This window comes from Ptychodera flava, chromosome 17 (genome assembly GCF_041260155.1).
Source record: "Ptychodera flava strain L36383 chromosome 17, AS_Pfla_20210202, whole genome shotgun sequence".
Lineage (NCBI taxonomy): Eukaryota > Metazoa > Hemichordata > Enteropneusta > Ptychoderidae > Ptychodera > Ptychodera flava.
In genome coordinates this window covers 19378303-19404369 of record NC_091944.1, presented here as the reverse complement: position 1 = coordinate 19404369, position 26067 = coordinate 19378303, and the positions used below count along the sequence as shown (strand labels likewise).

Sequence of the window (26067 nt, the reverse complement as noted above, 5' to 3'; positions counted from 1 at the left end):
CGGGCAATGTCGATGGCAGCATTAACTGGCCACACGGTAATCCTTTTAGCGGCCTGTTTTTCACTATGAAGAGGGGACCTGTGGTTCTCTATACAATGGGATGTGTGCACGACTGACCGAGCCGATGCTTTCTCTCTCTACTGGTGGGCCCACTCCCTGAGCTGGATCGAATTTCATCGGGCTTTCACCAGTCATTTGTTGTCATGCCAACAAATTACGTCCCGCATCAATTTGTTTCTGAACTTTGTGAGGACAAAACAATAGCGGCGTCGTGTGATTGGTCCGCCGTTTTGTAAAGCCAAGTCGCGTTCAATTTTAAGTGGGCGACTGGTGGGTGCATCGGGGAGTCATTTGCGTCCGGTCGGATTCTTGGAGTGCAACGGTATACGCCGCTTTATACCGGCTGAAATTGTAACCAGCGTCCCTCTCGCTGGATTGTGCGACGTACAAGCCGGTTTTTCCTACGGCAGCTGCACGCAAGACAACTTTCCGGTGTCCCTACACTCTTATTAACTGATTTATTTATGTGGATGTATGGATTTTTGCATTATTTACTAAGCTCATGGGAATGTTAGACCCCGTAATGTGGTCTTAATAGCTCCCTTTCCGGGCTCTGTCGACATCCGTATGAATCACACGACTTACAGCTTCTACACCTTGCTCGTTCAGAATGTGAAGTGTGAACTGACCAGACCCTGTTTTTGCGCTCGGAGATCGATCACACACCAGGAATTTAATCCGTACTGTTAGTGTGGGTATTTTTTGCCGTGGTCGGTATTTCGTTCGCCGCCCGTGAGTGGATTGAAGAGGGGTCGTCGTCAGCCGAGGAAATTAAAGCCGAGTGCCCACTTGTGAGTTGAATAGCGGCTGAATTTCGCTCGCCTTTCACTGTTCCACTATCATTTGCATTTTCAGTCTTAGGGCTACTGGCGTGTCTCAAACGCATACAAACACGCACTGCAGTCCCAGATCGCACCCAGAGCAGCGGACTTTTTGGTATCTGTGCGGAGTTACTCTTGCCAACTTTACGTGATTATTCCCGCGAAAATGTCGAGTCTTTGGATTTTACTGTGCTGGCTGGCGTGCAGCGGTGTTATCGCATGGGATTTGTATTCTGAGGAGTCGCAAGACATCCACGAGAGCATGGCCGACGAAGACGACGACGACGTCGCCGCCGACCCCGTTGTTCAGGTCCACGGCCGACAGAAGAAGGAGATGCAGCAGGAAATTTTATCGTTACTGGGCCTGAACCATCGGCCGAGGCCCCGTGTGGCGGGGACGGGCAACTCGGCGCCGAAATTCATGATTGACCTTTACATGTCCATCTCCACGGAAAGCGACGAAGTCTCGGACAATACGGCCAGCTCTGTGTTGCTGCAAGATCTGAGGCACAATTACACGCTCAGAGAAGTGAACGAGCTCAACCAGGCCGATGTCGTGATGAGCTTTCCACGTAAGTTTTCACGGATGTTGTCACAAATGTTACCCATGTAGTTTCAACGTTATCTGCTCCAGTTTTCAGGATACTGAAAATTGAAAAATTTCCTTTGAGCATTTGATAGATCAGATGTTCCTTAGCTGTCCGTAGTTCTCGTGTAAACATGAGAAGTGTTGACGTACAACTCTTCTTTACTGGGCCAGCCCCTCTTTTCTGGTATTGCTTGCTCGCACAGCCTAGCTGCGCAAACTTGAGCAAGATAGAACATTTCGAAGGACAAAATGCCGATTTTTATGAAAGGTTTCACGAAGGGGGTGGGGGTGTCAGTATTCGTCTTTTAGTAGTGTGCATGTAAGTTTGACTGTTGCAATCAGTGTTCATTATGCGACCGCATTCAAGTGAACACCCGGCCTACATACTTTCGCTCCATTGTTTCGAATACACAGGCTTCAGCACACACAATGCCACCATGTTGATCGCACCTTTTTTCTGGGGACTTGCTTTCAAACAAACATTTCTGGTTCGCCTTGGCGCTACACGTGCTTTTTTTTCAGTGTTCAATTCCTGCATCACACGCACCGCCGACAGGCTATTTTGACAGTTTTGGTTTTGCTGTACCCATGCGGAGGAAAACCGAATCTTATATTGTCAACTTGAGAGCTGTGTATCTCCAAACCGATGCCTACAATCGAGAGAGCTCCCCTTACGGAATCAACGTTGACAGCACGGATACATCACCAATACAAGTAGTATCTCTATCGCTGTATTCGGCTCACCGCCCGAGCGAAAAAACGTTGAGGTTGCCCTACCACTGAAGAGACCCTTCTCTCAACACCGCGCAGGGGGCATTGCGTATTTTCAAGAATCGAATTCTGGCAATTCTATCTGTATTCATTTGAGAAAATGAAACTAAAAACATCTCGATTGCTTGATCGACTGGTTTTGGGGGGAAAATGTAATCATTTACCGAAAAATCGCGATTTTGAAATGATGGAGAGGTTGGGTGTGATATACCGCCCCGGTCTACTAGACAAACCTGTACAGACTTTCAGTTCCCTGCCGGTCTCAGCCACGACGTCGAAAAACGTTTTATTCAGAACTGAGGGGACCGTAAATCATATAAGTTTACGTGTAATTTGTATCTTCACTGCCAACAGCCAGGAAAAATTTCAACTAGCTCCCTCGCTGTGCCTTCGGTTGTGAGAGTGGCGCAGCGCCCCTTGTATAATAGTGTTTGTGAGAACTTAGTATCGTAGACATGGGAAGGTTTCAAGAGTGTATGCTTAGAGGGCACAGAGATCAAAAGGACGCTGAAAATGACGTTTAACAATTTGCAGAGTGGGGGAAAAGAACACGACAATGGACAGCGCAACTTCTGAAATATTGCTATTGCGTTTGTATGGGCTGATAGCTTGCCGACCCCTGCGGAAAGGATCTCAGCTAATTGTGAAGGGGGGAGTACAAAATAACACTCTTTATTCGAAGGATTTTAAGTGTCTTTTATCGCTTTTCTTTCGGTCGAAAAAATTCTTTGTCGGGTCGCTGTGTTTGGAACCCGAGTTAATTGACAGTTTAACGTTTTTGTACGAGGAATAAACAAATTTACACGGAGGGAGTGATGTCAATAATGTGTTCTCCCGGATGAGTTGACGAGAACTTAGTATCTGTATTGATGTGAAGCATGCAGTCACCGAAGCCGCCCCAGTGATTGCATAATCACTGCACACCGACTACTTCTTGTAAACTTTATATAATTTAATTAGAGCAATGTATAAACAATTAGTAATTAGTGTGCGAATCGATTTCTAAGACTTTTCATTCGTTTCGGGGTGTATCGAAGATTTACGTAACCTGGACTCGCTTCCGAGTCGAGATTCAGAGCCTTGGCGATCGAAGTCTAACTAAAGGAAATCTGCATTTTAATTTAGCGTTGTTTTTTCTGCAAATGTTGTGGTTGGATTGATGGAGCATCACTAATTGACCCGTAAAGTTTCGACGATGCACGGAATTTCTCTCAGGCCCCCTGAAAAAGTAACGCTGTTGTTACGTATTTCAACTTTGCTGTGATTTCCATGCGTAAGGGGAAATGACCCGCCGTGCTGTTGTTTCATCACACGATAGGTCGTGTATACTTTGATTAGCCTGTCCACCCCTAATTACCTGTAAACAGGTCCACTTTCACTATTGATAACAACGACTTTGGGGCAAACCATGGTGGCGAAAGGGTTAGACGTCGCAACAGGTCATCGGATGAGCAAAGTGGAAACAAAATTCAAAAAATCCCTGACCGTTTATTGGATGTACATTAACCGTATTCGCCATCATTATTTTTCTGTTTGTGAAATCAGTCAATTTCCCAACTCATGTCGAACTTGGTCTTCAACTTATCAACACCTTTTATGTGAGTAATAATCAATTTTATTGTTGACGGTTGAATTTCAGTCCGGACAAAAATCCATTTGTAAACTGTAACATTCCATGTTGTACGACAATACTTTTGTGTCGCCAAGGCTGCAGATATTTTGGATTTATGCATACTTAAGGGAGAAAGAGAAAAACAAATACCGAGTAAAGTTAATGAAAATATCAAAAGTTACAGGTATATACTGGTAATGCATTCATTAATCAGTCAGTGACCTCTGACCCTATACGGCTCTGTGAATTCTTATAAGATTTCCTCGGCTACTACTCAACATATTCCCATTGCGTATAGCGGTGTCAAGATTTCCCCCTCTCATAGACTGCAAGCGAACGCGTACACCTTCTCTGACATGTTTTGACATTTTAGGCACGCAAACTATGATGTCATAATATCTAGTATTCTTCAGGGATTCTTCGGGTAACGGTTTCTATGGTAACAGTCTGAGAGAATTGTAATCTAATGTCTCTAATGCCTCTCCATCTCTTTGCATCTGTCTCTCTCTTTGTCTCTGTTTGTCTCAGTCTGTCTCTCTCTCGTCATAATCACATGTCATATAAATAGCAACAAACTTCAATTGATATCAGATGTTCACGTAAATTGAACAAACAGTTCTGCAGTTTTTATACAGGCAACTTGAACATCTCTGCGGTAAAACACCTCATGGCAGATGCGGCGATGGTATTGTGGATAATCCGTTCAAGTTTTGTGATTTTGAAACCGTAGGTACATCTCCAGCGGAAGTGGAAATTCTGAAAATAAATATCTTCGGTGTTTTAAATCCATGCCATGGGCTCAGTATTTTTGGGATCGCAGCCGGTCTTTATGTTGAGTGACATTAAGCGGGAGTAGCTATGATTCTAATGGATGGCTGTAGACTGCCGATATCATATACACCCGCCACGGGTCATCTTTATTCAAACCGTTTACGGAAAAATGTTTCAGAATTGTTTTGCATGCAGTAAAAGAGAAGGGCTGAAAGTCGCCGTGTTATAATTATGCCACGCTGATGTTTAAGGTAGTCAGCTTTGTATGATTAAAATTCACTTTTCTCAAAGATAACTCCAGCTTATAAGTTGTACATAAATCATTCCTATAGATGTTAAAAAACACACTTGGTGAGCATGGCCACAAGACAACCGTAAGTCTGGAAAATCCGGGACTGGCAATCTACCCGTCCAAGTTACGTACGATCACGGTCCCTCCGATTGACCGTGGTGCGCAGAACCTGCTGATGACAAGCCGCCTGGCTGCAAGGCCGTTCCAAAAAGGCAAAAACCAGCACATCCACAGCCATTAACTGTTTCAAAATGTACACTGTCTCCGAAACATTGCTGCATTGAACAACCCGTCGGCTAAACCAAAACAGCCATTGTGAAGCTACAAGAACAACCTCTCCAGAAATTATTCATCCCCTGACTAACGATGTTGTCTTTTTGTTTTGCTCGAATTGGTTTGTTTCGCTCCTTTATTCCGTCCAGACTTGGAAATGACTTCTCTGATCTGGTACGCCAATTCACTTTACTCAAAGACAACTCCAATTACGCTTTCATTCAGTTCCTTCAAGGCCACTAAGCTGGAAGTGAACGAAATAAAGAAAAACAACAGTCGTAAAATCGGCTCTGGCCTTTTCAGCTTTGCTAATGTATTTTTCGAGTCTCCTTTAAATTCATTAAGAGCCCTTTATTGGGACAATAATTCAATTTAAATGTTAAGCAAGCCTCCGCCAATCTCTTGTGCAAACACGGCAGTAATGACACCGTTTGTTGATCATTCACTGTCAGCCAAGGATCATGTCTGTTTGTTCAAGTTATTAGTCGCTCATAAGGACGCTTCACGCCCCTCTGCGAAGACAAGCTACGGTCGTCCGGGGTGCCAAGAGAACATTACTGGCGAGACCCCTGGAATTGCATCGCGCCCACCTGGGACCCGAAGTGTTCTTTTCGCTGTAAATTGTCATATTTCGAGATTAATATTCTGAGAAATATAATAGCGCTGTAAAAATTGTTTTCCATCCATCACAGCAGCATACCTTTTTGGTAGGTCTGAAATCTGAGTCAAAGTTGTGGTATCTCTCGGCACAGTCCTCTTGAGGGACCATGCTTTCAGATAACCCTCTAACACAGCGCTCTCTCTCTCTCTCTCTCTCTCTCTCTCTCTCTCTCTCTCTCTCTCTCTCTCTCTCTCTCTCTCTCTCTCTCTCTCTCTCTCTCTCATATACACATCTTCTTCAGCAAGTAACTCGGTCACATGTAGAAATACTTGCAATCTGGAAAGCGTATCCCGCAAAACGCTTCACCAGAACGACAGTTTGCGTCTCAAGTTCGCCTGAAAGGTTCTCAGGTTACGCGTTCACGCTCTCAGGACCAATATTTTCCAACATCGGCAACCGGATAACAGAGAAACGAACTTACAGCGCCCTAAACAATTATAACGGGTCCTAGATGTCACTGCGGTCGTTATATACCATGTTTGTTTATGCATCTTAAACAAACATAAACATCTTAAGTAAATAGAATTGAAATAGTTGCACGTTTACAAGGGAGGGTTTGAGTATCCGATCACAATAGGTATGTCCCTCTAATCTTACACTCTTTCGGCGAGCGCAAGGCCTGACGGACGACAATCTTGGAAAACGATATGTCATATATAGCGAACGTTTAAAGATTTGAAATTCTTTTCCCTTTGTGTCGGCGTCCCTGCCCCTCGCGATGTAATTGCGACCACGCGTCGTCGGTGTTCTACTACTGAATTACGTCGCCAACAAAGCTCACGCAAAAGTCTCGAGAAACGCCGCCGCAGTGCCCGGGGCGCAGTGCAAGTCTTACAGTGTTTCGTCGCCCTCTCGCCTCTCCACACCAGGCACGGAAGATTTGAACTGTTGCAGTTCCTATTGACTTTATTTGACACCGGTCGTATGTTTTCTGGCAGGTCTCGGTTCCGTGGAAAAGAATGAAAGAAACGCAGTCCCGCAACTTGGGACCACACAGGACGATGTGAAATGCGCGCCGCAGTCCGCCAAATTCCCGATTTCGCACCTTAAAAGGGGAGGGATTCCAATCAAGCCGTTCTAATTGACGTGTACCGCCAAGTCCCCAAATTTATAGAACAATAGCTAATGAGGAGGTGAAACTACGTAATAGGGGCTAGGAATTACATTTACATGTATTATCACCATGATGTGCGCGAGCAAGTCAATAGTTTGGTTTTGTGTGAAAGTACGTCTCATTCAATCTGTACAGGTGTTGTGGAAAGTTAAAAAGCGAAATTTTAGCATGGTGGAAGATCATTTTTTCTTGTCCATTAAATTTCCCAAAAGAGCTTACATTTCCTGTGTCAGCACTCTTGTTTATTACACACTCATTTCACTTGTCCTCACCGCGGACGCTCCGTCGTCCGCCGATTATTGGTTTCTACGTTTATGCGCAGACTCAACTTTCGACGCTGTGTGTATACGTGCAAAATTAACTCCTACACAAACAATACTAGCTCACACGGTACGGGGGGACTGTGGCTAGATGTCCGCAAGTTGACGTAATGCAATCTCGCAGCCTTGCGCATTCTCCGCAATTACGATTAACTTTAATTTTGTTTATCTTTAAATTTGGATATAGCGGAAGATTGTTATCGTTTTCAATTATAGATAGGTTTCTCTTCGCAAAATAATCATCCGGGATATTATGTCACTTCCGAATCCTGCCGTTAGTGGTGTTTACCCGTGTGAAGTTGACCCTCTGCTCCGTGTAACTTCAATTTAACGGCGATTTTACGAAGGGAACAAAAAACGAGCTCCTCTGTTCACATGTCTCGGTGGGAATGTATACAGCAAGTCCTTTTAACTTGGGAAATGACAGTTCCCAGCACCCGTTGCTCATTTCCCCCGAGCTCAATAAAACGGTGAGTCTGTTTTATGTAAAAATCCCTCGGGCGGTCATTGTGATGGTGTTTTGCTTTCTTCGAGTGTGTCCCGAAAAGGTTTTACTGCCTACTTACTTCCTACTGGCTTACAGCACTACAAGTAGTTGGAACTGTACCGTACGGTTCAGTGTTTTGCCCGTGTCCCTGATCACGTGACGTGGACTCCCATTATATGGTTGCGTATCCACTGTTTGCTGCCTAAAGTCGTATTTTTATTCTGGACTTCGTAGCATGATGCCCCCATATTGTTTTACAAATTCACAGTGCTGTGAATAAAAGACAGTCACTAGCACAGAATCTGGGCGGTACCACGTGGTTAACACGGTGTTTTCTCAAGTTGGCTGGCTGAGGAACTTGAATAAAATGGCCGCTTGGATTCTACAGTAAGAAGGCGATATGTCATCGTGATTTCAGTTCTTTTCATCATCTTACGTTCTACCAAGTAGACTCCACAGAGATTATGAACCGTGTGTAAATATATATTGACTGATATTTTTAATCATTCCCATCATAAACTCGTAACTTTTAAGGTTTTTCGTGTACTGTAAGCAACCATAATTTGGACACAAGGCGTAGAAAGTGGATGCCATTTCATTCAACGATCAGCACAATGCATCGATCAGTTAAAATGTCATTGGCCTTGCAAGTATTCTCAGACATTAGCGATAATGATATGGTAATACTTTATGGCAATTACTTGCACGGCATTTGTACAATACAAACACATTCCGCCCCTCATATAAATTTGTGAAGCATGAGTCTACGTTAGACCGTTATACAAGGAAAGGTGAGCTCCTTTCATCTATCTATCTATCTATCTATCTATCTATCTATCTATCTATCTATCTATCTATCTATCTATCTATCTTCTATCTATCTATCTATCTATCTATCTATCTATCTATCTATCTATCTATCTATCTATCTATCTATCTATCTATCTGCATACATAGATACATTGATACATACATAGATACATACATACATGCATGCATGCATGCATGCATACATGCATGCATACATACATACATACATACATATATACATACATACGTACGTACGTACGTATACGTACGTACATACATACATACATACATACATACATACATACATACATACATACATACATACATACATACATACATACATACATACATACATACATACATACATACATACATACATACATACATACATACATACATACACACGACTCTTAGTATTAAAAATATTATAAAATATCATTGTGCTTCCAGCTTAACTTGATCAAATGCCCAACCTATGAGTCTTGAGTCCGAACGAAATTCCAACAAAACTAGCCATATGCGAAGTTTTGTCCCAGTCCCTGGATTACGTAAGATGACTGTATTAGAAAATACAGGCTAAATGAGCAGATTTGTATTGTGTAACTGTCCCTCGTCCCTGCAGTCCAGGAGTTTCACAAATTTCGACTGGCAGTTTCCTGGATTATACAAGTCTAAAGAACAGTCCCCAGGATATGAGTGTCTCTACTTTTTTCCATTACAATTATACATAGTGCGAACACCCCCCCCCCCCGATGTTGCTCAATAACTTAGTCATTTTTTAATAGTGAAATTTGCAGATGTGATTTGCCCCGAGAATGCTTGCGTTGTCTCAACAGATCTAATCTTTCTTCCCGAACAACATTAGATGTTGAGATCCCACTATTATCTTGTTTCGCATTGAACGAATCGATGCTAAACGGCAGGGGGCGCTGATATTATATATTAGTGTGATTAACATGATTAGAGGCAAATCATCATGAATGTGTACTTACTGTCGATATAATACATGTACGGGGAACAGTAAGCTGATAATTTGGTTTGTATGACACCGCCCCCGAGGAAATATCTTTACTTTCCCGTGCAAAGTTATTTTACATGAACATGCAATCGACCTTGTTCATGCACTCTGTAGCTCTTCTGTGATGTCGAATCCCTCCTAAACATGCTAAAGTAGACAACGAATTTCATGTACCGAGGGACGTGACAGAGGCTTTCGGCTACGTATGTTGTTTTGATAGTCTTGTCATAGTGCGTCTCCCCGAGAAATAGCCGCAGGATACGGAAGGTGGCGTACCGATGCATGCAAAGCTTGAACGCATCTTCTAGTTTTGTCTCTTGGGGCGCTTTATTCGTTCCTAACCGCAACAGCACTTGTGGTGCCCCTTTGTCGCACTCTCTGGTAGGTTCTACATTTTGCACAGCAGTATCATCCTGTCGTTACCTCTGAGTCATTATATCCCCTTGAGAACGAAAATACACGGAAGACTTTCCCGCCTCAAAACTATTAATTGGTCACATGTTCACCGTCCACTCGTTAATTTAGCGGGAAGGCTACTCTCTTGTGCATTATCGCGTTTCTGGCGCGCTCTCTGTATTGTAACCCATGTCACAGATACCAGCTGTCTACGATGAACTTTGCCGGAGTATCGTCCGCCTGCTTCGGCCACTTGAAATTATCGCCGATAAAAGCAGTCGCGAGGCACGTGTCTTGAAGTAAAAGTGGCTTGTAATTGGGGAGGCAATTAAAACCTAGGCTATCGCATTTACAGGAAAATTAGGAGAAATCTCCGAAATCATCGACATAGAGCTTCGATAAGAAGGAACTAGCAAACAAGGCGATTATAGGCACAAGTGCAAGTACTTTCGTCGGGAATTTGTCGTGATTACGAAGAGCATATAAGCTTCCTGGCTGGTCAGAGCCACGGCACGCAACTGTACTTAACGTGCCTCACTTCACAACATCGTATTCGCCGAACTGTCGTCAGTTAGAGACAGAATTTCCCCGTTTCTTTTCGAATGTTTGCGTCACAAGAAGGGTAAATTTCATTCGTTTGTGAAAATGAATATTGTAGAGCTAGTAATAAAGAAAACTTTTTCGGTACGCTGATCGTGACATAAAGCGAGTAACAGTGAGAAACCCTTAATTGTTACTAGTATTTTGTTTGTTTAAATATCCTTGATCATGACGTAAACACGGACAAACAATCAGTATTCCTGTCCCAAAACTTACCTCAATGATGGAACCAAAACCATGCTTACGTCTTATCGGTAGTGTTTTTCCCATTACCGTACACGATCTGTATAAATCTATCAAAATAAATCAAAGCCGGACATGGCATGCCTTTATAAATGGTGAAAATACGACTTTGGTTCAAAGTACACAGACAATTCGCTACTTAAGTGTCCATTAATTGAGCCGAAATTTTCTGCGAATTTTCAGAAACACTCTTTCGAAACATGCCTTGAGCCAGTCATTAACAAAGGGAAAATGTGAAACAACACTACTGAATATTTCATTAGTTATCTATTCGATGAAGAGCATTCTTAGATGCATGCTTGCCCATCAAAGATGTAGATACATGTACATGTATGTACATGTATGTACATAGAGATACGTGTACATATATGCACAAATACATAATTACATATATATAAATATATATATATATATAAATATATATATATATATATATATATATATATATATATATATATATATATATATATATATATATATATATATATATTAAAGGACACTTGCCCTTCTCGAGTTGACAGATTTCATTCTATTTGCATAAAGGTATCCCCATTTTAATTTAAGACACAAAAAAAGCATCGAAAACCTTCCCATCCGATTGTAACTCGGGCAAAGCAAACCCGTATGGGTAAAATGTTTGCTACTTCAGTCAGTTCTATGAGGAATATGAAATATCACTGTATAATATCTGAGGAAGTAGTACCTCCATGTTCGTATATTTGTACAGTATTTGCCACAATACCCGTGGGCGCTAAGACCTGGATCAAGGCATGTTGCCTTATCGCTGGAGACGATGGTCCGGCCGTGCGCATAAGGTGATTCATGCTACTACGTACAGGCCTGGATTTCACAGGTATAGTAGGCAAACTTCCAGGTCAGCTCACGCAAACCACGCGATTGTTCGGCGTGAACACAGATGGGTGATAATAGTCGCCGGAATTTAGTTTGTGGATTTTTCACTGTTTGACCCTTTCACAAACAGGCGACCGCAGGTTCTATATGAGCCTTGCAAATGGAGCCGATTGGAATCACGTGACAATAGTAGCTTAAGTGGCGCTTTATGCGGAATCCTGTGACTGGTAGCCGTTGCAATGATTTTGCAACATAAAGGCCAGCGATTGTACGAGACTAAGTGTAGGGAATCGTGTGCTTCGTGTAAGAAAGATACTCTAGCTTTTTTATAAGCATCTCACAGTTTTACACTGGCCATGTTTAGGAATTTTTGACCATACGGGAACGTTCAGTATTGTGACTGCCATATGCTGTAAAATTTGGGCCAATTACGCAGGCCAAGGTACCCATTGCTCTCAGATGTGCTTGAAGCAAAGTTAAATACAAGCGCCTTGTTCAAGGATATAACATTGCTGTCATGCCACGGTCAAGTTAAGGTATCCAACTCCTTCAGCTTCGAGCTGGGGGCATCCCCGACCAATGGATCCGTGCTACCACCTCCAACTTAAATTTGTATTATGCCAAAACATAAACTTATGTATTATACTTAACAGTAATTGCCAAATTAAGACAGAATCAAAAATAAGTTTCATTTTATATTAATGTTTTTACTTCTGAGGATAAGTTAGCTGCATCAGTTTCATGAGATGAACTGCGAAACAAATGCCAGGTCTTTAATCAATATGAAGCTTGTACTCATCGCTTACCTTACCAAAGTCAAAGCCCGCTATGAACGCACGATTCCGCTTTGCTCGCAAAATTTACGGCAAGGCAAGCCTTTATAGAATCGCTGAAGCAAGAGGTAAGACGGATAAGGCTCATATTAAGACAATGGTGACTTTTTTCAGGGAATGAAAGCATACGGAGAACCACTCCTATGTCCCCAGCATTTGGACTCGATAGACGTTTTCAAAAGCCACGTGAACCCCCTCTCTCTTTGTTGAATGAAAAAAACATGACATTCCCTTTGCAGTTTTTCAATTTCAGATAACTATTCCCGGCTTTTATCGGCCCTCCCTACTCGCCATTACAACTAAACGCCCCCTTCGTTACGTGACAACAGAATGCACGGATACCTAACTAGTAAAATGACCAAAACATGAATCTTTTAAATTCCAAGTATTGGAGCAACTTGTCCATTATATATTCTTCTGAAAATAGGGTTAAGGCAGAAAGCGCACCGGGAAAGATACTCGGACACTCAAATATTTCCAATATTTTTTTCTGGTCTTCCACTTTTTGGGACTCATTTTAAAGCTATTGTAGTAAGAACAATTTTTCCCATCTCAGTTTTTCGAAAAATTTTGTTTATTTCCCCATTGAGTTAACACGGGGATTGCAGCCTTTTTTGAATAATTTCAAATATCAGTAAATGTTAGATAATTTGTTTCTCCAATACAGTGACCTCTAAGCGTTATTCCTGATTCGGCAAGAGAATGAGCGAAAGTTTAAGTTTTTCACTTTCGGGGCGCATACTGCCTTAAATGAAGATAACTGGCTCGGACTCACAGACCTGCAGAAGATGGCCACATGTTGCATATTGGATGAGCATGGGTCCATTTAGGTTCACTTAGAGTTCAGCAGTTGTTCAAAAAGTATGGTTGATAAACCGATTGATTGCCAGAGTGTGGGATACCTTTGAAGGCTGAGCGTTGACTTGGCTTAGAAAACCAACCGCGAGTCGATGGATTTTCTTCTTAAGGAAAGAAACCTCTTCTGTGATTAGTCATGTAGTCATATATCAAACTTTGAGTTGCTATGCAGCGTAGAACTTTCCTGCAGTAATCGAAGTGTCGGAGAGTTGGAGAGAAGGAACGCAAACCCTTGAACACGTGACAGGTGTTTCCGATACAAAAACTTCATCTGTGCCAATAACGATTGTCAAATTTATAATAATACAACAAGACGAGGTGAGGTGAAAAGTTATGTACACGCCCAGGTTATATCGTTATATCCTCTCTCTCTCTCTCTCTCTCTCTCTCTCTCTCTCTCTCTCTCTCTCTCTCTCTCTCTCTCTCTCTCTCTCTCTCTCTCTCTATAAATCTATGTATCTATCGACGATGGTTGCTTAGTTACATTACGAATTGGAAGCTTCCATTTGTAATGGTTCGTTTTCATGTTCTATGCTGCCTCTCTCTCTAATATTCTCTGACCACTTTCTGAAACCAACTCCCAAATTCCTCCATTCAAGTCCTTGTAGTGATTTGGTAGTCATTGTGTCTGTTCTCGTTCTTACAAACTCGACGGACAGGCGCGTCGTGGCGCGTCGTTCGGATTATTTCACCCAGTACTAGAAATGTTTATAAGCCCAAAGCGGAAGTTCGCATTCTGAACACATTATTCCCCGTTGTCTTGGCGTTTCCTATAGTTTTTTTTTTCTTGAACAACAGCTCGGCATTTTGTGGGCGGCTGAATCGTATGTTATGAAACGGGGCGGTTTTGTTGCGAACAATATGGCAGACTTCGTTGGGATCTGCCGAGACCACACAAGTGCCGAGTTAGTCACCGTGAATTCTGTTTACATTGATGTCTATGGACTTTTAACAAACAGTTCCGATCAGGTGGAAGAAATCACTCGTAAATCAAGATTTAATTCCACGTGTCTTTGTATTACACCCCATTGATGGGCACAATCCGCTTCCCGTTGATCGCTGCACAAGAAGGAAATTAAGGCTTCTTTGCACAGTGTGTGTATGCAAAGCCCCTTGTTGCACACATGCCTCAAAACCAACGTCAGCGTCGACAGGTGGTTAGTCAACTTGCCCCAAACACGTCAATCGGTGATGTAGTACCATCGCCCCTAGAACCAATTTACACACAGCCATACACACTGACCCTACAGCAATCTATTATCCGTGTGGACTTCCCGGGCCATGATACACCTCCACAAGGAACAACCTTAAAGCTTGCGACACGGCTGCAGAGAACGGCAGAGCAACGGGACTTTTCTGTCCACACTTTGTACATACTTGAACGACGAATGCCTTGAACGGGCAGAAGGCAAATTTTATCAATCTTTCCGAAAAAGGAAAACGCCATCACAAACCCATTAACCATTACAACTTCTTCAAACGCTACTTAAAAACTTACGTAAATTATTAATATTGCCGCATTTAGTGTACCGCAATGCACAGACCTGGTTCGCTGGACAGAATATAGCTACATTTCTAAATTTAAAGACAATTTCCTCATCACATTTTGTTGAAAAACTCACTTGGTGTGTTAACATGGCCAGCTGGTCGCGACAAAAGTTTGATGATAACTCTGTTATCAACAGAACGCCATCTTAATCAAGACGCCCATATTGAAATGTGTTTATATTTCGTTTATTATGATCATCGACCACCAAAATAACCCCAAAGGACTAACTTGGAACAGGGGCTAATAGCATGGAAGGTTAGGGCCCTTCCGTTAAACCCGTATATCTGTCTTTTATCAAACCCCAATAGAATGTGCAGGGGAGTACTGTAAATCGCCGCAAACACATTAACGGTCATTCAGATCTTTCAGTGTTCACCCTCATAATGACACCCTAAAACCAATACGCGTGCAAGTGTTGATTTAGCTAAACGATAAATGCCTTGTGCTTGCGTGTTATGCGAAACATTTGCACGTAAACATGAAATGAGAGTCGCCCCTCTAAACCTTCTTATTCTCGTAAACACAGAAGCGATAGAAAATCGCACAAAATATGTAACATGTATCCGCAGGTTGAACAACCGTTTGTAGACACGTTCACAGAAGATTTTGTACGCTTTCCAACTCTCACTTTGTCGAACAAAATATATACTATGGATTTCACAAACAAAACATACGCGGTGGGTTACACTTCAAACCGGCCATGATGTTCATGTAGAGGGTCAGCACGGTGCAACAGTTCGGTGTTTACCCTTGACCAGAGCCTCGTTTGCCCTCTCACCGACATAAAGCTGGATTTTCGCATACAGAAGCACCAGAATAGACCTGCAAAAGGCCGTACAATGGTTTATCCAGCGCAAGAAATGCCATCATCAGAGTCTGGAAATATAAAGCCTTTCAGAGTAAGATACAGTTCGTCATGGTGACTTCGACCTGTGAAATCTCCATCGGTACGTGTTCTGCATACTAAGTACTCGGTCTCTCATCATGTTTTCGCAAATTTAAAATAAAAGGAAACGTATGTACAATGCACATCGGCACTGATCAGTATCCATGACGCGTAGAAGCGCCTTGTAGCCGCCATTGCGCGCCGTCTCACGCCACTTTATATCACCTATGGATTGTGGTGATAAAAGTCATCTTGAAATTCCCGAAAGAAAAATTTCTCAAAAATTTTGCTGTCAGAACGGAAGTTCTATTCGGTGAGGCAAACGCCAATGGGATACGTACAGGGAATTTTTTTCCCGTTTGAATTCGGTCGCAACACAGCATATCGATATTTCAAGCCCATGCCGGTGAAATATTTGGAAGCCAAAAGCCCATGTCGGTCACGTTGTTTTGAAAAGCTAAGTAGCGGTAAGTTCCGAAATGGCGTAAGCAAAACAACGCTCGTATCACATGAATCGGGTTCGTTCCGCTTCGTCGGGGGCCGTGGCGACTGTGATATCAGGAATGCTGCGCGGCTGACTCATGGATGGATCGTGGCATGGGTGTGCCTCCCGTAAAAACAGCTTTCAGTGATCCATGTTGTTGGGGTATCGACCAAGAACTGGAATGAGATGTTACCTGGTTGTGACACTGATAAATAAATATATAGTTTTCCGAGATATTTTTTTACTAGAGCGGCGCTGTCAATTCTTGAGCATTAACGTAGGACGCAGGAAACTTTCGTTCCATGAAGTATAAGTTTCGAAATCATAAAAATATTTGAACATGACGACGTGTTAGCAATTGGAAACCGACACATGAAGTTCACTCTCAAATTTCTACTATTCTCTTCTGATCTACCTCCTGTGGGGGCTCATTTTAAAGCTCTCGGAGAAAGAAAAACTTTCACTGTCTTAGTTTTTTGAAAATCGTGAACTTTATTTTTACTCCTTAGAGTTAACTCAGGGATGGCGGCCATTTTGAATTTCAAATATCGCAAAATGTTGAGTAATTTGTATCGCTAGTTCCAAACTTTGCACGGTGACCCTTAAATTTTTATTTTTTATTTGGCAAGAGGATGGTTGAAAGTTTCAGTTAAGTAAGTTTGAGCAAAAGTTTAAGTCCTTCACTTTCGAGACGCATACTACCTTAATGCAGTAACCTACTAGGTGACGCACGCCCTTCAGTGATGCAGATGTACTTCTTCGGGGCGCCACTCTTTGGAGTTGTCGGTAACTTTGACGATCCGGTAGTCATGATATCATGGCTACAGACCACTTATAAGGACGGCCTTGCATTTGAAAGGGAACGCACAACAATCCTGCGGTCTAGAATACACATTTCCCATTTGATGTAATTCACCCTTCCTTCCTTCATTTAAGTCGTGATTGACACGTCGCGTCTTTATCACGATTACCACTGAACGTCGACTTGGATTTCCAAACGACTTCTGGCAAAGAGTCACGCTCCATTTACTCTTCTCATGATAAGACAGAAAAGTTTAATGAAAATTTAATCGTGGTATCTGGTTGAGTTACACATTTTGGAGCGCTCTTGATTTAATAGCCTGCACGCTGCAGTGACCATCATATTACTAAATGGCAGATTGGCTTGATACGAGCAGAAGTCCCATCTGTTCCAGTTGATGAAAAAAGTGGAATCCCATTTAGATAAAGAAAACAATCTCAATCTGGAGCCATTAGCCAAATTGTTTGGCAGTTTTGTTTCTAAGAGAAACGGGGGGCAAACGCCATTCTGATAAACTTACTATGTCTGTCAACGCCGTGAAGTTTGATTGTGTTGTTTGACAAAACTCCTCTGCGTATACGTGTGTGGTTTATCAAAGCTGTGTGAAGAGTTTCAAGAAAATGCGCGTTCATTTTGATAAGATGGTGTTCATTGAAGGAGAGAGAGAGAGAGAGAGAGAGAGAGAGAGAGAGAGAGAGAGAGAGAGAGAGAGAGAGAAAGAGAGAGAGATGCAGACAGCTTGGCAGACGACAAGATACGCGCGGGAAGGGACAGTAATATTCAGCCCCAAGTTAGGCATCACTATTGCAAAATACTATCCTCTCAGCCCCACTCGATCGTATTTCCTAGAAGGACACCCGTTTGTTGATTGTTTTTATGGTTCGATTAGTCTGTTTGTTTCGTCTTGACACGAGAAAGAAAGGGCCTGGTTGAGAAGTCCGAAACTGTGACAGGTTCTCTAAAGAAGAAACACGAAACGAGTACACACGCATTTTATTCATGAGCACAGACGCCTACTAAATTGACCACTGCGAATTCTACATTTTACTTCTGAAAACAACAATCTTACGGGTGAATGTAGTGTAGAAACGGAACAACTGAAATGCAGTCGTCAATAATGACACTGGATATTTCAAACATGCAGACTAGGTTGACAAGTTGAAAACTACGCATTTCAAACACGATTTTGAAAGGAGATAGAGACGCTTTAACATATTCACTGTTATTGCTAACAACTGGATTTTAGCCTTGAGCAGAGTTCATATATCAACAATACCATATTGTATATAATACACCTGCATGTAGAAATCTTTTGTGCACACGTTTTATAGAAAAACTAATGTAAATGTTATCGAAATATTAGCCTATTTCCCTTTAAGTAACTTGTATCCTTGTGAACACATACTCATAATAATCTAAGCATTCACACTTTGCCATCCAGACTTTCCTTTCCGTCGCGGGAAACGAAACGAGTATTTTTGATACGTTCAAAACATTCTCGAGTTTTCCAGCGTAGATTACAGGTATGATAGATGTCGATTGATTGGGCTTATTCTGCACCTCCGATAAAACGTACGGGTTGCCATGGAGATAGTAATTGATCGATATTACATTCCCCGGCTTTATCAAAAGATCAAAAATTTTATGAGTTCTGTATAAGCGAGGTGTTTCGACTTGTTCTCAGTCGACTTGGTCGTCTGAATCCCATCGATTTACCGCCATCATATGTCATGCTTCGAATACCGATGCAATGACAAGATTCCATCGTAAATTTTGCCCCAATGACAATTTGCAGAATTTGATAGATTTTACATTTTTATTAATATATGACATTTAATTTTACAGTTCTACCAAAGAAACATCACAAGTCGACGCGGACGAATGTCCAGCGATACGAGTTCGACGTCAGTGACGTATCGCCCGAAGACACTGTGACGTCAGCAGAATTTCGTGTTTACAAACACAGAAAGAGCAAGGACGGAGTCTTCACGATAAGCATCTCGCAGATAATATGGTCAGATGACGAGCAGTAAGTTACCATCACAGCGCCACATGGTGTAATTTTCAGAATATTTTGTTCTTGTTCTACTCGCAATTCATGTAGAATTTTCCGGTGTCCATCTCAGTTGTCCACACAGCCTGTATATCAGTGTGTGCTTGTGCTTTGACAGCTGAAATTTAGTCTGTACTGGATCCCATTTTAAATGATATACACCTCGAAAGTGAAAGACTTGAACTTTTACTCAAACTTGCCTCAATTAATCATGATCTTTCAACCATTCTCTTTCATAATCAAGAATAATATCGGGGTCACCATGCAAATTTTTGGTAACAGGGAAACAAATTACCCCAAGATTTACAGATATTTGAAATTCAAGATGGCCGCCATCCCTGTGTTGACTCTGTGGAGAAAAATAAAATTTTGGATTTTCGGAAAAACTAAGACTGTGAAAAGTTTTCTTATACCAAGAGCTTTAAAATGAACCCCTACAAGTGGTAGATCAGAAAAGAATTGTAAAAGTTGGAGAGGCCGAATATCTGTCCCCGAGGCGTGTTCTATACTTTTAATACAAACACATTGCATACTGTAAGCTTATGTGCACGATGGGTGGTATTTGCTAGGCTGATACGTTGTGTGTCAACAACAAGAACAAAATGTATGTTTTACAGAACAAAACCAGGACAACAATATTGACAGTTATACATCTAATAGATTATCCTTGTACGGTAATTCGCGCCTCGAAATTGAAAGATTTAAACTCTTGTTCAAACTTTCCTCACAAGCTTCATCCATTGTATTTCGAAACCAAGAATAAAAATACAGGACCACCGTGCATATTGTGTGATAATTGAAGCGAATTACCAAAATTTCCCGACACTGGTAAATTCAAAATGGCTGCCATCCCTGTGTAAACTCTATTGGGGGAAACGAAATTTTCGACTTCCATAAAAATAAGCCAATAAAAAGTTCAGTTACTCCATGAGCTGCAAAATAAACCCTACAAATGGTAGACCAAAAAAAAAATATTGCAAAAAATGTTTGAGAGACCGAATATCTGTTCCTGAGGCACATTGTACCTAAAGGTATTGTGCACCTCTGAAATAGAAGTATTAAATTTTCTTCTCATACTGTGGTCAAGATATCAATAAACTGCTCTTTCATTATCAAGAATAAAATCAAGGGTCATTATGGTACACTCCAAAGTAACCGAATGATTCCCCGTGTTTCTGTGTCAACTCTTTATTTGATAAAAAACGAAACTTAGACTTTCACCAAAGTAAGATGGCCAAAAGTTAATAAATTCTGCATGCTTTCAAATAAGTTCACAAAGCTATAGACCAGGAACAGAATTTCCAGATATTGAGAGTTCGAAAATTTATCTTCGAGGTGCATTCTTGTAACTTATCACCCTTTTAAGCTGTCCACAGTCGGCGTGTCAGCACATCTACTTGTTCCACTTCCCAAAACATACTGAGATGCACCCAAGGTCTTCAACTCAACCTGCACACACATGATGTACATTGCCGTTATTGACTGGTAAATTCATACCCGGATGTAACTCAAAAACTGATCTGACTGACGCCATTCTTCAGACGACAAGCCAATACATGATATTTCAGTATTCTTCTGGGAAACGATTAAAAAAGTAGAGTCACTACATTAAACGAAAATACCGAAAAAAAATAGCAAAACAAACTCTTGTAGGCTTTAAATTTCCCTTGCTACTCCCCTCAAGCCCGTCAGTTCTCATTGACGAATTCCCATATCGACATCCACTTCGTACTTGCCCATGGATTCGTCTCCTGAAGGCAATCTCTAGCTACAGCCTTTTCTGAAAACGTTCTTGTTGCTTTGATATTAACCAGGGAGAAGGAAGCAGTTTTGCTGGAGAGTCGACAGATCGCAGCCGACGAACAGGGATGGCTGGTTTTCGACGTCACTAACGTAGACGAAATCTGGGAATCGTTACAGAAAGACGAACTAAAAATACAACTCTCTACTAAGTCTCTTGGGGGTAAGTTCTCACGTGAAAATTTGGTCCTGTGCATGTGTTACTGTTGTCCTACCATTCATATTGTCTACACAAACGGTATGTTTGATTGCATATCTCAAGTCTCTGAATTTCATAAGGTTGGTACGTGTCTTGCTCCAGGCTTCATGATTTTGAAGCTCCGGTAAGTGCTCCTCTGCACCCTTTACCCTGGAATAAAGATGTGTCCTGGCTCTGGACAATGGAGTACATACATCGTCATCTTTCCAAACAAAAGAGATCTGGTCCAAACTAAGACTGAATTCCAACAATTTCAACAATTGTACTTGCTTACTTTATGGAAATTACCCGAGCCTTAAACGGGAACAGTCTATTTGCTCGATGCTTATGTAAAACCTCTTAAAACTTGCCAGTTTTAACAATTGCATCTTGAATATATATATATATATATATATATATATATATATATATATTATATATATATATATATATTGTAGTTTGCTAAATTTACTAAAATACTTGAGAATATATATATACCGGACATGTTATGCTTTTCTTACGACCCTTAATAGTATTTCTGCAGATTGTCTATCTCATTACGAAGCACCATTCTGCCTAGTTGTCCGAGGCACAACACTCACACGGTTCATATGAGACACACCACATATAGTTGGTAATATGTGTGTGTGTTTGTGTGTGTCTATATATATAATATATATATATTTAATACATATACACGCGCGCATATATATATTATATAATTTATGTATATATATGTGTGTATATATATGTATGTATATATATATATGTGTGTGTGTATATATAATATATATATATATATATATATATATATATATATATATATATATATATATATATATATATATATGCGCGCGTGTTTTGTCTCTGCCTATCTAGCGTCGTATCTTCACCTACTAACCGGTCCACCTGTCTATCTATTTATTAATTTTTTTGTGTCACTGTCTGCAAGACTGTTCCTGAACCCTCCTTCCCTTTCAATGGCTATGCATGTACCATAGCTAGCGAGTCTGTACTTATAAATAGTTGTTTTCTGAACCATTTAACATTTATGACTGCACTTAAACGCTAAAAATAATTCCCACAGGCGGAGCGGTTGACATACATGAAGTGGGGATACTCGGGGAAGAGGACGACGACGACAAGCAGCCGTTCGTGGTGGCGTTCTTCAAAGCAACCAAGGAGGTGCACATCCGCAAGACCCGTGGTGCAAATAGGAGGAAAAACCGGAAGGGCAAAAACAAAAACCCCGATTCGGTGCCAAGAGGCGGAAATTCAGCAGGTTGGTGATGCTGGCTGTAAATGATTTATAACATGTGTATGATAATAGAAACCATGAGATCGCACGTCTTGTTAAAATATTTCAAAGTTTTTGGAAACTGTTTCATCTGGAGATCGACTCCCAGACACGTGCAATCACTTACCTTCGGCGGTAAACTATACTTTGGGGCTAATTTTCTTTCTATCGTGATAATATCTGAAAGTTGTGACGTTTTCATTATCTTTGTTCTAGAATACGAGTAAATTTCTTCTCCCTGTTGCAGATACGACTAGATTCGTACACTTTACAGTGTAGTCTGTACAATGTGCCATATCAATTTTAGCAAATGAATTATAGTCAGAAATCAACGAATACAACGCACATTCAGGTTGTGTAGTCAGGTCGAACACATGGCATTTCCACATGATTTTGGAGTATTACAAGAAATAGTATTTGTAAAGAGAACAAAAATACTCGAAAGTAAATCAAAAGTTAAATGGAAACTGCAAACGGTAAAATTCCAATCAACTGGTACTTGGAATGAACGACGTTTGAACAATGATGTCCGATTTTTCAGAAGATATGGCCACTCATGTAATGGCGATTAGTTAAACAAAGGTGGCCGTCGGAACTGCGCCTGTGCGACATATCTTCTTTACAAACACTGTATTTCATGCACGGTATCTGGATGCATCACCTCAACGTAGCTATAACATTTCAATTCTACGATTTACAATATCACGAACATGTTTTAACTTTCATCAATCGCCAACGTTCGGTGGATACAGCGTTTACATTGGTCGCAAGGGTCCTCCCACGGCGTCCTTTGAGCGCAGGGTTCCGACGACCCGTCCATTTAAAAGACAGACACTGCACTTCCTCAGTTTATTGCCATGGCAATGGTTATTAGTCTAATTGTGGAGACCAATCAGCTTACCAGAAATTATTCGTTTAGCGTAAGTACTTCATGCAGCGATTAGCTTATGGAAAATTTTCATCGCTGAGGGATCTGTAAAATTCTTGACGGAAATTAACCAAAACAATTTCCTCTTACCGTAGGAGAAAATGCGATATTTCCACGACAATTATTGAAGTGTCGCAAGCGTAATTATGTTCGTTTAAATAAGTAAATGACATTGATTTACAAGGAAATATTTGCGTGCCTCATTACATTTGGAAATGCATTGGAGACTGTCGCAGGTGTGGACCGGGATCTGTAGAAAGAGGCGTGAGAACTGCAACAGCTGTGTCGTCTATTATACCGCCCTCATACGACTGAAGTTCAACCACGGTCTCTACTTGTGAAGGGGCCGAGGTATACACGCAATAACAATCTTATCCCTTTTTTCAACAGATCCGAATAGTCCTAGACAAAGAAGCTGCCAGAAACGCTCACTTTATGTCAGTTTCAAAGAGCTAGGTTGGCAGGTAAGCTAGAAACACGTTATTTTCATACGTTTTGATTTTCGCAAATTTAAAGTCAATTGTATGAAGTTACCATATATCTGATTTACCGCAAGGCGAGTTACTGTACTGTTAATCTCCAAATGGAACGACTGAATTCCTTATGGAACCTTTAAGTGGAAAATTATACGGCAACGTTGCTGTGTCATGAGTTTAATAATCTGTTCGCAAATTTTCTCTCCTTCCCACCACAGGACTGGATCATCGCACCGGAGGGATACTTTGCCTTCTACTGCAACGGCGAATGTTCTTTCCCGTTGAATGCCCACATGAACGCCACGAACCATGCCATCGTACAAACACTGGTTCACCTCATGGACCCCAACTCGGTCCCGAAGCCCTGTTGCGCCCCCACTAAGCTGAGCGCCATATCCGTGCTGTACTTCGACGATAGCTCCAACGTCATTCTGAAGAAATACCGAAATATGGTTGTCAAGTCGTGTGGCTGTCACTGATTCTGTTCCGATGGTGTTTTGTGATTTCCAAATGTTTTTATTGTGTTCTGAGCGTGGAAACAAGTAAACTGGCATCATGTGATGACATGAGTATTGATGTTTCGGTGAACTTTTGGGTTGAATTCGTTTCAAATCAAAAGAAGCGAGGGGGAGTTGGTCCAAATTTTGCATCCACGTAAGAACATAACTTATTCAAGCGCCAAGAGGTGGTCACGCGCTTTTGCCTACATGATCCGTGGCCAAATAATGTCCCGGATGTGCCAATCCCCGATGGTCAGGGAACTCACTATTTTAAAACGCAAGAATCTCTGCGCACACAGCTTAGAATTGGCGACAAAATATTTAAGGGGTAATTTTTATGTTGTTATTATTGTAGTTGTGATTCCGATACTGTGATTCTATTGTGTATATTGGTAAAGTTCAGCGTGCGAAAAAATGTGATTTGCCCGCGTGGTTTACATCCCTCGTGATGTGGCAGGCCCCTGAAAAATGTACAGTATACATGTCTATTCGTTTACTTGTTTACTACATTCCCGGAAATATAAACACTTGTTGAGTCAGTTGATTGCAGGTTTTTTCCACGCACGCAGTATCCTACTTGAAAGTAATAATGTTGCGCCACCTGTTGTCTCTCTACAAACATATCGTAAGTGTCGTCTGCGTTGCAGCCATGGTTTTAAAAGTAAGCATAGTGAACGAAATCGATATTGCGAATTTCTGTTTCTGTTTTAATGCGATTTTAGACCATTTTGAACGAGATGTATGAAAAAGAATGTGAAATAATGTCACTTTTATTGAGGCACGGTGCTCGCCCTGAAGGAAAAATTAGAAAATTTATATTTGAATGCTTCTTTCATTATTTTTGTGTTGTAAGAAACGCCTTTAAGTTTATACACTATGTAAAAATTCATTATTTAGGGTTGTAAATTTGCATGTATTTATTTAGCTTAGAGTTTAGCACTGGTAACCACAGATATTGTCTCTAAGAGACAGTGTATATGATGTACTGCTCGCAGAAGCCGCTTTCATAGCGCCCCCTATGAAGACCTCTGGGTGCGTTTGTTTTCAAATGGGGATCGCATTGCGTAATGGCTACTTACCGTTCTGAAATGCCTATATTTATTCGTTCTTTAATCATAATACAAGAACTTTTATCAGATAAATCATTTTAACAGTATATTGAAGTTAGAGAAATATTTAAATTTTAAATGGAACATTTAAGCGGGCATGCACCGGAGGGATGAACAGTGTCAGCACCGGCAATTTTTGTGTGGCAAACTTCATTGAAATCTTACTATCAAGTGTCACATGTCAGTTCGTTTCTCTGATCCGTACGCCATTCTAACAGCACGCATTGAAGATAAGGAAGGCAAATTGACTATTTCCTTATCACTAGTACTCAGAAATATTCCCTATTTGTCGAGATCTCCAGGAAAAATATACAAACAGCACATCGCCACGACTCTTACCAAACAAAACGGATGGCAGCACATTCCTTGTATAAAGTTGATGTGAAAGTGTACTCATTTTTGTTATGCTATGAATAAAGTCTTTTAGAATAGAATGGACAAGGTGCACTTGTAGTTTTATATCAGTGGGAGGCAGATTTTACCCGTCTCTCATGAATTCCACAAATTTCAGTCTTTCTTTCTAAGAACAGTCGGAGATCTGCCTTCCCACTTTTTTCCGAGTTTTAATAATGTAAGCGTAATATGAACATACCCTACGTGCATATTTTCCCAACAGTTTCTGAT

At 41.2% G+C, this 26067-nt stretch overlaps 1 protein-coding gene across 1 annotated transcript; it reads left to right on the top strand.

The window, feature by feature from the left end:
- On the top strand, positions 1-25877 carry LOC139115705 (bone morphogenetic protein 7-like). The gene is made up of 6 exons (XM_070678023.1): positions 1-1453; positions 18948-19131; positions 20970-21118; positions 22221-22415; positions 23749-23822; positions 24053-25877. Exons 1-6 carry the CDS (start codon positions 1048-1050, stop codon positions 24311-24313), a joined length of 1269 nt encoding a protein of 422 aa, XP_070534124.1. The 5' UTR covers positions 1-1047; the 3' UTR covers positions 24314-25877.
- The last annotated feature ends 190 nt before the right edge of the window (positions 25878-26067 follow it).

Coding starts and splice junctions, on each gene's coding strand:
- LOC139115705 (XM_070678023.1), top strand. CDS start 1,048: ATGTCGAGTCTTTGGATTTTACTGTGCTGGCTGGCGTGCAGCGGTGTT. Junction 1,454..18,947: donor TGTCGTGATGAGCTTTCCAC/GTAAGTTTTCAC, acceptor TTAATTTTACAG/TTCTACCAAAGAAACATCAC. Junction 19,132..20,969: donor ATATGGTCAGATGACGAGCA/GTAAGTTACCAT, acceptor GATATTAACCAG/GGAGAAGGAAGCAGTTTTGC.